The sequence below is a fragment of the Dendropsophus ebraccatus genome, chromosome 10, assembly GCF_027789765.1.
Source record: "Dendropsophus ebraccatus isolate aDenEbr1 chromosome 10, aDenEbr1.pat, whole genome shotgun sequence".
Taxonomy (NCBI): Eukaryota; Metazoa; Chordata; class Amphibia; order Anura; family Hylidae; genus Dendropsophus; species Dendropsophus ebraccatus.
Genome location: NC_091463.1, coordinates 96,357,860 through 96,374,342, shown reverse-complemented (window position 1 = coordinate 96,374,342; position 16,483 = coordinate 96,357,860). Strand labels below are relative to the sequence as shown.

The 16,483-nt window shown below is 44.1% G+C and overlaps 2 protein-coding genes and 1 non-coding gene across 3 annotated transcripts; all 3 read right to left on the bottom strand.

Annotated features, from left to right (window-relative positions):
- Nucleotides 1-1,309: 1,309 nt before the first annotated feature.
- SNRPD2 (small nuclear ribonucleoprotein D2 polypeptide) lies at nt 1,310-3,160 on the bottom strand. The gene is made up of 3 exons (XM_069985598.1): nt 3,074-3,160; nt 1,917-2,096; nt 1,310-1,646 (listed from the first exon to the last, which is right to left on the bottom strand). Coding segments are annotated over exons 1-3 (357 nt in total). The 5' UTR covers nt 3,076-3,160; the 3' UTR covers nt 1,310-1,471.
- A 3,808-nt stretch (nt 3,161-6,968) lies between these two features.
- Nucleotides 6,969-8,406, bottom strand: LOC138802367 (peptidoglycan-recognition protein SC2-like). The gene is made up of 4 exons (XM_069985587.1): nt 8,350-8,406; nt 7,717-7,918; nt 7,522-7,640; nt 6,969-7,381 (listed from the first exon to the last, which is right to left on the bottom strand). The coding sequence occupies exons 1-4, from the start codon at nt 8,393-8,395 to the stop codon at nt 7,203-7,205; spliced, it is 546 nt and encodes a 181-aa protein (XP_069841688.1). The 5' UTR covers nt 8,396-8,406; the 3' UTR covers nt 6,969-7,202.
- Nucleotides 8,407-13,067: 4,661 nt separating this feature from the next.
- LOC138766713 (U2 spliceosomal RNA) lies at nt 13,068-13,259 on the bottom strand. Its single transcript, XR_011358752.1, has one exon. It is a non-coding gene; the product is annotated as a U2 spliceosomal RNA (small nuclear RNA).
- Nucleotides 13,260-16,483: the final 3,224 nt, after the last annotated feature.

The following is a 16,483-nucleotide window of genomic DNA, read 5'->3' as shown; positions in this document are numbered from 1 at the left end:
TTTTGGAGGGACCGGGGGGGGGGTCTTAGATGTGTGACATTGCTTATGATGTAATAATGTGGAATAAAAATGCTGTAAATGTTTTTATTAGACCCTCATTATTACAGGATGACTATAAGGTCATATGGTGACACAAGGAGAAGCACTAAGAAAAAACAATGTCAATTCTAACAGTCCACAGCTGAAACTGCACATGAATAAGGCATAAAATGCACTATGCATGTATGTATTATACTCCAGAGCTGCGCTCACTATTCTGCTGATGGAGTACGTTACCATTCACTAACACTGTATGTGATGTGGCAGTACAGCACTATCGCCGTTTACCACTAGAAAAGGGACACAAACGTCAAAGCCTCCTCCAACCTGTGCCCTGAGATCACCCTGCTGTGGGTCACCGCCAAGACAACCAACCTGCAATTTTGACTGAATAAACTTGTCACTTCGTCTTTTGTTCTGAGTTGACTGCGGATAATTCCCAAAGCAAAAGTATTCAGCGACAATAGGTTCCTGAGCCTCCATAACCTGTATAGACAACATAGAGGAGCAGCTGCAGGGTGGATTATACCTGATGATTGTCTGCATTTATGGCGTATGTCAGTGTTATCTGTGACTCAACAGGTGCCATTCATTTCAAAGGGCTGACACCCTTAGGGACTTGATTCGAGCCGATATCCCTTGGTATACACCAAAACGTGGTCAGCCACACTATGAAAAGGAATTTTTTTTTTTTTGCAAAACAAGCACCACCCCTGTGCTCAGGTTGTGTGTGGTATTACAATTCAGCTCCATTCACTTTGACGGAACTGAGCTACAAAACCCACAACCAAAGACAAGGGTGACGCTATTTTTGTGAGAAAGCAACTATGTTTTTATAAACCTTGACAACCCTTTCAAGGCCTCATTCACAAGTCCACAAAATGTGTCTGCACTACGGAAGTGTGAATGAAGACTAATGGTGCGTTTACACTGACAGATCTATCTGGCAGATTTTTGAAGGCAAAGCCAGGAACAGAGTTTAAACAGGTCATAAAAGAAAAGGCTGAGGATTCACCTCTTTCCAAATCCATTCCTGGCTTTGGCTTCAAAAATCTGTCAGATAATCTGTCTGTGTAAACAAACTATAACGCATATACCAGGGAGCATAAGCTTGTACTGAGTCACTGGGTATCTGCTCATTCATCGGCAAACAGTTACAGGATTTGTAATTAGAATACAGTCCCATAAACATGTACAAATTGACACTGACATGCCGTGATCATTGGTGCTACATGTTGCCTCCCCTACCGCACAGTAACCAGCCATTACATATCTGCAGAACCTGTTTATTACAAAAACAAATGAAAATCATCAAATTGACGAGTTCCTAGTAAACATGAAACAAAAAATACAAAAAAAAACCCATAAAAGACCCACAAAATGTGAGAGTCATCTCTTAACACAGTGAGCGGGGCATAGCAGGGGGCAATCATCATTTCCCGGCCAGCAGCGGGTTCCTGAGCACCACTATGACGCTGTCTCCTCGCAGGAACATTTTGGAGATGTATCTGTCCTTGTTCACCGGTTTGGATTTCTTCTTTCCTTTGCCGCTTTTAGGAACCTCAGTCCACATCTCCTTGACATTCTCCAGGACCATGTTACAGTGTCTGTGGAAGAGTAAGATACAGATAAGATAAAGAGATGACTGTAGGTCGGTGACAGCACCACGGAGTGGCAGCAACGTCTGGATTTGTTCACTACATCTTTTGCAAACCCACATAGATACCTCTGTGTCATGGTTGGGGCAAGAAATACGGAGCCCCCTAGGCAACAAGCACACCAGATTCCCCAATAGAGGTGCTTCACGTTTTACATCCCGACAGGTACAAGAAGAGGGGGCCCTACACTACCCTGTACTCTAGGGGCCACACACTCACCTGTCAAAGGCCTTCACCCTCCCCAGCAGCTTCTTGTTGTTTCTGCAGTTGATAAGAACTTGTGTGTTATTCTTCACGGACTGTGTGAGCACTGACAGGGGCCCAGTGTTAAACTCCTCCTCCTCGCGCTTCTGCAGCTCCTCAGGGGTCATCTCACTCTTCGGCTTATTTAGGAGACTCCTGGAGGTTCAAGGAAAGTGAAGGGGGGTAAATACATGCACAGTATACAGAGCGCTCAGAGGAGCATTAGGTCAGGTTCATACTGCGTTTTCACTTTTGTCGCATGTCTGTCAGCATCCTGAAGAGAACAAGAGGCTAACGCATACTGTGGCGGAGAGCAGCACGTGCCTTTTTTATTATACTGCTTCTGGTGCATGTAACACAATAAACATCCTATGCTTACCTCTCTGCACTCCCCCGGTGTCCTCTTTTGCTGTCACTTCCGAAATAAACTTTTCTCACGAGTGACAGCCCGCTCTGCCAATCACTGACTGAGATAGGACAGCCCTACGGCCAGGGATTTGTGGGCGAGCTATCACTCCTGAGACAAGCGGAGGCTCTGCAGTCAGCAGGGGACACTGGCGACAGCAGAAGACGACACTGGGGGAGTGCAGAGAGGTAAGCATAGGATGTTTATTGTGTTATATGCACCAGAAGCAGTATATTTAAAAAATCCCAGACGCTAGACAACCCCTTTAAATAAGCATATACAGTCAGAACTGAGTGACCTAGTGAAATAAATGGCACCCACTGCTATTTACCAGTTTATTTGAAGAACAATATATACACTATATATTACACATTATAGGGGGTATTATACGTAGTGTACTGCACATTATATACACTATATATATATTACACATTATAGGGGGTATTATACGTAGTGTACTGCACATTATATACTATATATTACACATTATAGGGGTAGTATATATTATACATGGTCTATTACACATTATATACTATATATTACACATTATAGGGTCTATTGCACATTATATATACTTTATATTACACCTTATAGGGGGTATTATATATTATACATGGTGTACTGCACATTATATATACTATATATTACACACGACACGTGTTATACAGAAGTACCACATACTACACACGGTATATTACACGCTATACACATTATACGGGTCACTCACATCTTTCCCTCTTCACGTTGTTTCGCCGACTGTCGCTCTGAGGCCGCTCAGCTTCCGCTTCCGGGTGGCGCAGGGGTCGGAGGAGGGACTTCCGCTCACTGTTGCTATGGTGACTCTCTGTGTACCTTTATTAGTAAGGAAGGAGTGACATTTCCTGCCACTAGTGGATGACGGAGTGTGGTGCTCGGAGCACGGCTATATACCAGGCGTTCATTGCTCCATGTATACAGCTATATACCAGACGTCTGCTGCTCAATATACAGCTATATACCAGGGATTGCTGCTCAGTATACAGTTATATACCAGAGGTCTGCTGCTCAGTATACAGCTATATACCAGGGGCCTACTGCTCAGTATACAGCTATATTCCAGAGGTCTGCTGCTCAGTATACAGTTATATACCAGGGGTCTGCTGCTCAGTATACAGCTATATAACAGAGGTCTGCTGCTCAGTATACAGCTATATAACAGAGGTCTGCTGCTCAGTATACAGCTATATACCAGGGGTCTTCTGCTCAGTATACAGCTATATACCAGAGGTCTGCTGCTCAGTATACAGTTATAAACCAGGGGTCTGCTGCTCAGTATACAGCTATATACCAGGGGTCTTCTGCTCAGTATACAGCTATATACCAGAGGTCTGCTGCTCAGTATACAGCTATATATTAGGAGTCTGCTGCTCAGTATACAGCTATATAACAGAGGTCTGCTGCTCAGTATACAGCTATATACCAGGGGTCTGATGCTCAGTATACAGCTATATACCAGAGGTCTGCTGCTCAGTATACAGTTATATACCAGGGGTCTGCTGCTCAGTATACAGCTATATATCAGAGGTCTGCTGCTCAGTATACAGCTATATACCAGGGGTCTTCTGCTCAGTATACAGCTATATACCAGAGGTCTGCTGCTCAGTATACAGCTATATATTAGGAGTCTGCTGCTCAGTATACAGCTATATAACAGAGGTCTGCTGCTCAGTATACAGCTATATATCAGGGGTCTGCTGCTCAGTATACAGCTATATACCAGGGGTCTTCTGCTCAGTATACAGCTATATACCAGAGGTCTGCTGCTCAGTATACAGCTATATACCAGGGGATTGCTGCTCAGTATACAGCTATATACCAGGGGTCTGCTGCTCAGTATACAGTTATATACCAGGGGTCTGCTGCTCAGTATACAGCTATATACCAGGGGTCTGCTGCTCAGTATACAGCTATGTACCAGAGGTCTGCTGCTCAGTATACAGCTATATACCAGGGGATTGCTGCTCAGTATACAGCTATATACCAGGGGTCTGCTGCTCAGTATACAGTTATATACCAGGGGTCTGCTGCTCAGTATACAGCTATATACCAGAGGTCTGCTGCTCAGTATACAGCTATATACCAGAGGTCTGCTGCTCAGTATACAGCTATATACCAGGGGTCTACTGCTCAGTATACAGCTATATACCAGAGGTCTGCTGCTCAGTATACAGCTATATACCAGAGGTCTGCTGCTCAGTATACAGCTATATACCAGGGGTCTGCTGCTCAGTATACAGCTATATACCAGAGGTCTGCTGCTCAGTATACAGTTATATACCAGGGGTCTGCTGCTCAGTATACAGCTATATATCAGAGGTCTGCTGCTCAGTATACAGCTATATACCAGGGGTCTGCTGCTCAGTATACAGCTATATATCAGAGGTCTGCTGCTCAGTATACAGCTATATACCAGGGGTCTTCTGCTCAGTATACAGCTATATACCAGAGGTCTGCTGCTCAGTATACAGCTATATATTAGGAGTCTGCTGCTCAGTATACAGCTATATAACAGAGGTCTGCTGCTCAGTATACAGCTATATATCAGGGGTCTGCTGCTCAGTATACAGCTATATACCAGGGGTCTTCTGCTCAGTATACAGCTATATACCAGAGGTCTGCTGCTCAGTATACAGCTATATACCAGGGGATTGCTGCTCAGTATACAGCTATATACCAGGGGTCTGCTGCTCAGTATACAGTTATATACCAGGGGTCTGCTGCTCAGTATACAGCTATATACCAGGGGTCTGCTGCTCAGTATACAGCTATGTACCAGAGGTCTGCTGCTCAGTATACAGCTATATACCAGGGGATTGCTGCTCAGTATACAGCTATATACCAGGGGTCTGCTGCTCAGTATACAGTTATATACCAGGGGTCTGCTGCTCAGTATACAGCTAAATACCAGGGGTCTGCTGCTCAGTATACAGCTATGTACCAGAGGTCTGCTGCTCAGTATACAGCTATATACCAGGGGATTGCTGCTCAGTATACAGCTATATACCAGGGGTCTGCTGCTCAGTATACAGTTATATACCAGGGGTCTGCTGCTCAGTATACAGCTAAATACCAGGGGATTGCTGCTCAGTATACAGCTATATACCAGGGGTCTGCTGCTCAGTATACAGCTATATACCCGGGGTCTGCTGCTCAGTATACAGCTATATACCCGGGGTCTGCTGCTCAGTATTCAGCTATATACCAGGGGTCTACTTCTGCTTAGTATATGAGGAGTCTACTCTATACAGCTATATCCTAGGCATTTACTGCACAGTATATAGCTCTACCTTAGGCGCCCACTGTTTAGTATACAACTATTTTCTGGGGTCTGGATGTAAAAGTAGAGATATTGGGGTGCTGGGAGTGAGGGGGGATATTCTGGGCAGATGGTAGGGGAACACTATGGATGAGGTACAGAGAATCTGAGAATGTCTTAGTTCTTGCTCACACATTTTCTCTACAATGTTCATATGGTATCCTGTTCACTTTCTTGGCATGGCACCTCTCCAGCCCATGCCTGACATCCAAGGGTAACAGCAGCCATGAAGAGGTGACACCTCAACCAGGTGGCAATCTCTAATGGTGGCAGTAATCACTATCTGCACCAGAACTGTTCACCCAGTGCTCGATAGATGTTGTGACACAACCCATGTGTGCACCTGAATGCTCTCAGGTAAGGTCCGGAATATAATGCTGCCCAAGAGTGAAGCAGCAGTGTAGGGGGCACTTGGAGGTGGGATGCAGTGTTAAGCAAACTTCAGAAAAGTGGATGAACCCGAACAATTGGCATTCAACTCCTGACATCTGGAAAAGTTGGGTGCCACCCTACGGAGTTGTGGAAAACACAAATACAACCAAAGGCTGCATCAGTGTTTTCTGGCATCCCTAGGACAGCATCCAATTTCTCCAGACATCAGGAGTTGGATGCCGAGTGTATGGGTATAGCCACATTCAAGTTCCACTACACCTGACCCCTATCACTACCAACATAATCTGACGGTAGGGAGAGCCCCATACGCTGTATACAGGGTTTAGACGTTTTGTCTATTCACATGGTAATATGTAAGATTACACACCATGGGACTGTGCACCCATCGGTATGTTCTGGATGGAAATATGTTCTCTCTCCCAGACATGAATGGACTTTGATGCAAAAAACACAAGTCACACCAAAAAGAACAGTGTTAAGATGCTGGAGGAAAGCGGTAAAAAAAAGTATCTACGTCAACAGTGAAATGCTTTCTATATTCACGTGGCCTGAAGAATCAATCAGCAAAGGAGAAACTACTGTAGAAATATTAAAGCAACATCTTTAGATACAAAAAAGTGAAGGGTAATGGAGTTCCAAAGGCCTGACCCCTATCTTCTAGAAAGCGTGTGTGAGCAAGGAGGCCTATGAACCTGACTCTTACACCAGTTTAGTTGGGAGAAGTAATCAGAAAGTCCAGCAATGACCGCTTGTGGAAGCTTGTGGAGTCTCCCCGACTGACGTCAGAGGTAATGTGTACTGAGAATAAATCTCATGAATTGTGAGAAACGATGCTCTCTGACAGGTCATGAATCCACTCTTGGTCTGGACAATGTATTATTTAAGTTTCTTTTATTATATTGTTGCTGTATGTGGTGCTTCCATGCTGAAATATTACACAAGAAATGTCTGGTGTTGTCTGGGTTTTCTGCAGAATGGAGATGTCATGATCCCACTCACCGATTGGAAAGGATTTTGTATGGGATATTACAGGGTTAATGATCTGTGCTTATAAACCTGCACACTGTACAACCTCACATCTGCATTCAGGACTGACGTTCAGTAAGGCCTAAGCCTGGAAGCGGGGCCAGGTCTTCACAGTGTTGTAGAAGGTGTTTCCGGGGCACTCTGTCGCGGTGACGTTACGATGTCCCTTCAGGATATAGGCAGACTTGATGTATCCTTTGGTGACGCCGCAGCTGATGAGATTCTTGGCAGCGTTCTGGGCTGCGGTTGTGGGGTTACTGCCTAGAATAACACAGCAGCAGTTATGTCAGTAATTCACCTTTATACCTGGAACACGTGTGAAATTGGGAATCTCAATACTTAGGGGCTATTTGGGACATTAGTGGTTCTCCTTAAAGAACCCAGACATTTCCCCAACTCACTTGTGAAGGTGCCGATTAAGGAAATACCGATGGAGTTAGAGTTGTAGTTTGGAGCGTGAGCACCGACAGATGTCCAGCCACGGCCCTCGTATATGGAGCCGTCCCCTCCAACCAGGAAGCTGCAAAACGCAAAAGAATGGTTACCTATATGGATTCAGCTGATCTTATGGCATCAATGTACCTCCATATACTTACTTGTATCCTACGTCACACCAACCATTGCTGTTGATGTGCATGTTCTGGATGTTCTTGGCCTGAGTGGTGCAGGTAGACTGGGATGAGCAGGCGGCACCGGCAGTGTGGTGGATAACCACATAGGTGACTGGAGTGGCCATAGCTGTCCTGCAGGTTGGTGCTTTCCCTCCCCACTGGGATTTAGTGAGGATGGTGGGACAGCCTGTGGCATAAGGACAGAAGCATTGTTATCAATCCCAGGACCATCCTTACCTGGTGGTTATTAAAGGGAATATATCACCTCTTCTCTTTCTAGTGCTTATAACCAGAATATAAATTTTTTTTTATTATATTTTCTTGGGGCTACCATCTTGCCTGAGCCTGACCTGTTATGGTTTACAGCAGCAACATGGACCATAATAACCTATAGATCTGAGAAAGTATTGTGGGCATGCTTTGTGACTTTTGTAGAGATTAGCACACGGAGGAGGGGGTGAGCTGTGACTATCCTCTGTTATTATAATCCTGCCTATGAAGATAATTAGTGATCTCTACAGAACATGACAGCTGATTATAAGGCTTAGATGGAATAAGTGCCCCTCGGCCTCTATCAATGTGGCCGACAACCAGTTGTCATGAGGTTTTTGTACTTACATTGTGCAATAGTGCACAGGGAAAGGAGGGCGAAGAATCGCAGCATGGCTGACAGGATCCTGGAGAAAGAGAAAAGGCAGGAAAGACAATGAATGGCTGCTGTGACTGAGAAGAATATAACTGAGGAAGAAAAAGACATGACGCCTTATTGTGCAGGCGTCCCTGAGCCAAGGGTGAGATTGGGTATCAGGAATTATATTAGGCTCACCTGTTAGTGTTGTGCTATACTGTGCAGCTAATGCCGTTCCTTCATACAGCTTGATGAGATATTTCATCTCACTTGAATCGTATCCAGTAATCCGGAAAAATGGAGCTCAGATAGAGCTGGTGACATCCAGAAAGAGCATTTATCATGTGGTTGAATGTGCCCAATAAAGGGGCTGGGCAAGTGCCAAAACATGTAGTAGTTTGGTGCTAATAAAAATGTCCTAATTGAATTACCTTTCCTGGATGACAATAGCGCTATCACATCTCCATTGTTTCCCAACTATTGGACACTAATAGTGTAGGGTATAGGGTAGGTGAGTCTATAGGTCAGTAATAGTGCAGGGTATAGTGTGACAGTGTCTATAGCTCAGTAACAGAGCAGACTATAGTGTGGCAGATTCTATAGGTCAGTAATAGTGTAGGGTATAGGGAAGGTGAGTCTATAGGTCAGTAATAGTGCAGGGTATAGTGTGACAGTGTCTATAGCTCAGTAACAGAGCAGACTATAGTGTGGCAGATTCTCTAGGTCAGTAATAGTGTAGGGTATAGGGTAGGTGAGTCTGTAGGTCAGTAATAGTGCAGGGTATAGGGTAGGTGAGTCTGTAGGTCAGTAATAGTGTAGGGTAACGGGTAGGTGAGTCTATAGGTCAGTAATAGTGCAATGTATAGTGTGGTAATGTCTATAGGTCAGTAATAGTGCAGGGTATAGTGTGACAGTGTCTATAGGTCAGTAACAGAGCAGACTATAGTGTGGCAGATTCTCTAGGTCAGTAATAGTGTAGGGTATAGGGAAGGTGAGTCTATAGGTCAGTAATAGTGCAGGGTATAGGGTAGGTGAGTCTATAGGTCAGTAATAGTGCAGGGTATAGGGTAGGTGAGTCTATAGGTCAGTAATAGTGTAGGGTATAGGGTAGGTTAATGTGTAGGTCAGTAATAGTGTAGGGTATAGGGTAGGTGAGTCTGTAGGTCAGTAATAGTGTAGGGTATAGGGTAGGTGAGTCTATAGGTCAGTAATAGTGCAGGGTATAGGGTAGGTGAGTCTGTAGGTCAGTAATAGTGCAGGGTATAGGGTAGGTTAATGTGTAGGTCAGTAATAGTGTAGGGTATAGGGAAGGTGAGTCTATAGGTCAGTAATAGTGCAGGGTATAGGGTAGGTGAGTCTGTAGGTCAGTAATAGTGTAGGGTATAGGGTAGGTGAGTGTGTAGGTCAGTAATAGTGTAGGTTATAGGGTAGGTGAGTCTGTAGGTCAGTAATAGTGTAGGGTATAGGGTAGGTGAGTCTGTAGGTCAGTAATAGTGCAGAATATAGTGTGGTAATGTCTATAGGTCAGTAACAGTGCAGACTAGTGTGGCACTTTTATAGGTCAGTAATAGTGTAGGGTATAGGGAAGGTGTGTCAGCAATAGTGCAAGGTATAGGGTAGGTGAGTCTGTAGATCAGTAATAGTGCAGGGTATAGGGTAGGTGCGTCTCTAGGTCAGTGATGGTGCAGGGTATAGGGATTGGTGGTATGATGCAGCACTCACCTGCTTGTTGCGTATCTGGCATTGTTGTTTTCTCTGCTCACCTGTTTTATCCCCTCTGCAGTGTTTATCAGTGACCTTGTGTGGTGGAGGGAAGATGATAGGCGTTTCAGTGTTATGATGGGGGGGGGGGGGGGGGCACTTACATCACCTGGCCAGTAATCGCGGAGCTCACACCATCACATGGTACTTACTTTTGGATTTATTGTTACCCTGTCTATACTATACATACGGCAATCATGTATTTGATACAGTGTCCCCCAACATCCTCAGAAGTTGATGCCAATACGTGTCCAAGGCCCATGTTAGGAGAAAGGGTTAGGCCGTGCAACTACACGGCCTTAGTCCAGTCTCCACTCACACTCTTACACTCACCTGGCATAAAAGTGTATTTAACACTCCAGCACATCTGAACGATAATAGAGGAGAGATCCATAAATATTTACTTGTGCTTTATAGGAGAAAGCCCAATCCGTTTCTCAAAGCTACATGGATAGATAGCAAAGTGTCTGATAACGCACCCCAGGTCTGGATGCTTCTGGGCCACCCTAAAAACTTTTTCATAAAAGTTGCCTGGCTCACTTTAACAAGGCTTGTATAGTCTTCTCTCTCCATAGCCTGGCCACTTCATCTTGGTACGGCCGTCCCTTCACAGGAGAACCCTTAAGTGGCTATGAACATAATTGCAGCTTATTCCTGACATATTCATTTACAGCAGCCAGTGAAGGACAGAAAGTTTCAAACCAACGTAATATGTTATAAAAAGGTAAGTAAATGCCTGGATTAGAGGGGCAGCTGTGGATATGGTATACCAGGATTTTGCAAAAGCATTTGACAGTGTCCCTCATGGGCTCATGTCTAATGGGTAAATTAAGGTCTATGGGTTTAGAAAGTTTAGGGTCCTTTTACACATACAGATCGCCCAGACCTGTTTCTTTCCTCCACTGCTACCTCCCCTTCCTTCCTCCTTTCCCATCCCTACCCTATGATGTTATTTTATGATACAAGTATTTTGCAAACTCAAATTATAAAAAGTTCAAATCAACCCCCCTTTTCCCATTTTATAAATAAAAACGATGGTTTTGCTGTATGCGGAATCTCCTGAACTATTAAATTATCACATTCCTGATCTTCTACGGTAAATGGCATGAGCGCGAAAGATGCCAAAGTGCAAAATTGCTGATTTATGGTCACATCAAATACGGAAAAATTGGAATAAAAAGTGATAAAAAAGTTGTATATATGCAATCACAGTGCAACAAATAACGCCTCAAATAGCCCCACAGATCAAAAAATAAAAGCGTTATAAGGATGGTAATTGAGTAATTTGAAACACATTTAGTTTTTTTTTTGTAAAGGTTTTAATTTTTTAAAAGCAGTCAAATAAAAGAAGAGTTATATAAGTTGCCTATGTAATCTTGTAATCGTACTGACTTCAGGAACACAGATAACATGTCAAGTTTTACCACAGAGCGAATAGTGTAAACATGAAACCTCACAAAATAAAAAATAGTTGTCCTTATTTAGTTATAGATTTGACCCATTGTAAAACCCGTCATGTATCTGATACGTCATGGTGCCGCGGGGGGTGTTCAGAGCGGGGTCCCGCCGGGACCCCGCTCTGAGCGGCGCTGATCCCGGCTGACATGTGCAGCCAGGCAGTGCTTCTATTAGCCGGTGCGGGTCCTGTTGCCGCGCCGGCTAATTAAGCCTCTAAGTGCAGCTGTCAAACCTGACAGCTGCACTTAGAGGCTTTGATCCGTGCATCCCTGGTGTCTAGTAGGTCCCCCCCCCCCCCCCGGGATCGCGGGGGGAGATCCGTTCTTCTGCCCGTGCCAGGCCTCAGCGTCGGAACAACGCTGATACCGGCTCGACAAAAGATTGCTATGGCCTGCAGCAGGCCATAGCAATCTATCACAGATCTGATCGATCTTTGCTGTGTATATACACAGCATTGATCTCTATGAGAAATCAGTGCTGTGTATATACAAGTCCCCCAGGGGGATCAGTGCTGTGTATATACAAGTCCCCCAGGGGGATCAGTGCTGCGTATATACAAGTCCCCAGGGGGACTTCTAGTTAAAGTAAAAAAAAAAGTAAAAATGTTTTTTTATTAATAAAAAATCCCCTCCCCTATTAAAAGTCCAAATCACCCCCCTTTCCCATTTTATAAATATAAATAAATAAACAAACAAACATGTTTGGTATTGCCGCATGCGTAATCGCCCAAACTATTAATTAATCACATTCCTGATCTCGCACGGTAAACGGCGTAAGCGCAAAAAATTTCCAAAGTGCAAAATTGCGCATTTTTGTTCTCATCAAATCCAGAAAAAATGTAATAAAAAGTGATCAAAAAGTTGCATATGCGCAATCAAGGTACCGATAGAAAGTAAAGATCATGGCGCAGAAAATGACACCTCACCCCATAGACTAAAGGATAAAAGCGCTATAAGCCTGGGAATAGAGCGATTTTAAGGAACATATATTTGTTAACAATGGTTTGAATTTTTTACAGGCCATCAGATACAATAAAAGTTACACATGTTACATATCGTTGTAATCGTAACGACTTGAGGAACATATATAACAAGTCAGTTTTACCATAGGGCGAACGGCGTAAACACGAAACTCCCTGAAATCCAAACAAATTCCTTTTTTTTTCTCAATTTGACAGCGCAAATTATTTTTTTCCGGTTTCGCAGCATATGTTATGGAAAAATAATGCCTGTCATTGCAAAGTACAATTGGTTTAGCAAAAAATAAGCGCTCATATACGTCTCTAGGTGGAAAAATGCAAGCGCTATTGACTTTTAAACATAAAGTGGAAAAAGCAAAAGTGCAAAAACGAAAATTGGCTTTGACCTTAAGGGGTTAATACACATACAACAGTTAAGTGTGTCATTTATCCCCTCTACACAACACCTTATTCTATCCTTTTTTTATTTTATTTTTTTATTTTGCTTAACTAACCCTTTTAGAGGATTTTGTTTTGTGCACTGAACCTGGAAGCAGTGCAATACCAGTTCAATGCCTGGAGAGGACAGAGCAAGCTCTTTTTCCATCTCCCTGTTCTAAAAATTCATTTAATATATGGTCCCCAGATCATCAGACGTATCAGATATTAAACTGATAAGAACAGATACTACACTTGATTTTAGCCAAAAGGCCGAGAAATTATATATGATTTATTTATTTATTTAAATACATAAATGGCCCCTACAAGAAATATGCAAAATATGTTTCATGTAAAACACCCTCAAGACTTCTTTACCAGTAAGTATGTGAGTATGTGTTACCAGAACAGTGAGTATGTGGAACAGTCACCATGAAAACAGTGGGGGCTCACTACAGGAGAGACAACATCTAACACCAAAATAACATAAATGCATATGTATAAAATGTAGAATCTAACCATCATCCATCCCCCTTCCCTTCATCCATCCCCTCCTTGATTGAACTTGACAGACATATGTCCTTTTTTTTTAACCGTTTCAACTATGTAACCCACCTTTCTGCAACCTTGGGGTGTGTAACCCACCTACCTGCAACCTTGGGGTGTGTAACCATCTGATACAAAGAATAATAAACAATAACCACCTTATCGTTCAGCTGTCCCTGAGCCAAGAGAAAAATTAGGTATCAGGATTGATATTACACTCACCTGTTAGGGTTGCGCTATACTTAGACACAACCCTGGTGTATAGGTTGTGCCGCTCCTTTGTACTGCTTGATAAGATATTCCTCTGCTATCAAAAACATCCGTTTTTTCAGACTGAGAGGAGACTTTACAACTGGGCTACAGGGTGCGTCAGGAGTAGTGATGGTATAGTGCGGCTGTGTCTGTAGTCAGGAGTAGTGATAGTATAGCGGGGCTGTGTCTGTAGTCAGGAGTAGTGAAAGTATAGCGGGGCTGTGTCTGTAGATCAGGAGTAGTGATGGTATAGCGGGGCTGTGTCTGTAGATCAGGAGTAGTGATGGTATAGTGCGGCTGTGTCTGTAGATCAGGAGTAGTGATGGTATAGTGCGGCTGTGTCTGTAGATCAGGAGTAGTGATGGTATAGTGCGGCTGTGTCTGTAGATCAGGAGTAGTGATGGTATAGTGCGGCTGTGTCTGTAGATCAGGAGTAGTGATGGTATAGTGCGGCTGTGTCTGTAGATCAGGAGTAGTGATGGTATAGTGCGGCTGTGTCTGTAGATCAGGAGTAGTGATGGTATAGTGCGGCTGTGTCTGTAGATCAGGAGTAGTGATGGTATAGTGCGGCTGTGTCTGTAGATCAGGAGTAGTGATGGTATAGTGCGGCTGTGTCTGTAGATCAGGAGTAGTGATGGTATAGTGCGGCTGTGTCTGTAGATCAGGAGTAGTGATGGTATAGTGCGGCTGTGTCTGTAGTCAGGAGTAGTGATAGTATAGCGGGGCTGTGTCTGTAGTCAGGAGTAGTGATAGTATAGCAGGGCTGTGTCTGTAGATCAGAAGTAGTGGTGGTATAGTGCGGCTGTGTCTGTAGTCAGGAGTAGTGATAGTATAGTGCGGCTGTGTCTGTAGATCAGGAGTAGTGATGGTATAGTGCGGCTGTGTCTGTAGATCAGGCGTGTGGTGTCTCACTAGGGGTGTAACTGTTACATACACCCTTCGCACAAGTCTGTACTTTTTGTGGTCTTATTATGATGAAAGTAGTATTAACAGTTGGCCACTCGTTGTATTGTGTATTAGTGTATGGAAGCTGCACAGCTGAAGGATAGAAAGGGTTATTGTCTTTAGGTGTTACCAGAATCTGTAGACCAGTAGGACTCTGCTTTCTTCTTTCATATCACCTCTCCTCTCTGTTCTTCTATTGCACTCTTTTCACCCAATCACAGCGCACCCTACACGCTGTAGAGGAAGTTGGTCCCATGGGTAGGGGAGGAGCAAGAGTCTTCTGTTCGGGACGGTGTGGAGAAAGGACGCAGACCAGATAGCTCTCCACAGCGGTCCTATCTGGGCGCTGGCCTGGGATGGGACCATCATGGCCAGTGATTGGCTGAGCAACCTGTCACTTCAGATTTCTGTCCTGTGAATAGATGTGAGGCACCGAGATAATGTTCGCACCTACACCAGGGACTTAGATTCACACCTCGTACCCTGGCTATGAGTTGCTTAAGATATAACAGATTTCAAAGGGAAAATATACATCAAAGAAAACCTGGTAATGATTAATATTTGGAGTGACCCAACTTGGTATTTATTATCGGAGTTCGTCACCTGTATACATATGTCATAATCAGGGCGTCACCAGACAGAATTTTGGAGGTGAAATATTTTGCTTAAAATGCCTGAACAAATAGGAGCCATTGTCAGTCCACTCTCCTCTTGCAGGGGATGCCACATGGTTGACTACTTTTTTGTGTACGCTAAAAAAAAAAGCTGATGGGTTGTGATCCGTTTTTCTTTTATAATTGAAATTAATGGAAGGACGGATCAAAACAAATACATCAGTTTTTCGCAAAAAAGGATGAATAAAACAGACTGCAAAAACGCAGTGTCAAGCCAGCCTAACTTTGCATAATTCTGTCATCTAAAAGGGAATGTATATGAATTTATGTGGAACATTGATAGGCTCAATAGTGCAAATCACCCCAGTGATGTGACCTGATAGCATCGATCGCCACAATGGACAATGGTGTAGATGAAAAACTCCAACATATCCGGGGATGCACAGGCCGGTGTATGGCGCGTCCAAGAAACTATATATATATGATGTAAGTGCTTTACGGTAGTGATAACATATAGAAGATTACAGTAGTTGTAAAGATGGTGTATGACTCTGTGTATAGGACATTGCAATGATCTAGCAGTGATGTTATGAAGGCAACCTATAGCTCTGAATGGAAGGACTACATTTGGGGCTCTGCAGAAGACAATGTGAACACACCATAACTTGAGGCTATACTGTTTACTTGTGTTGAAGGTATGGATGCTGTAATCTGCCCGCACGGCCCCCCTTGCCACCTGTTTTTGAGCATCCCGAGAAGCTGCGGCCACGCAGCTTCTCGGGATGCACTGATCGCTTTGATGTTCCGCCCGCACAGTGAGCACAGTGAGCGGGCGGAACATTACAGCGATCAGAATACAGGAGCAGGACCTGTCAGCGTCCTCCTCCTGTATTCCCTCCCATAGGCTGCTGGCACTTCATACCAGCAGCCTATGGGAGGCCGGGCCGTGACCTCTCCGGCAGGCGTGAGGATGTGACGTCATCACGCCTGCCGGAAGTCCCGTCCCTGCGGCTCGCAAGATGGAGCCTGAAGAGGAGGAAGAGCTGCTGCCTGCACAGCGCGGATTAGGTGAGGAGGATGTTTGTTTTTTTAGGGACACCTCTGGGGGCATTATTAGTGTATGGGGGCACCTCTGGGGGCATTATTAGTGTA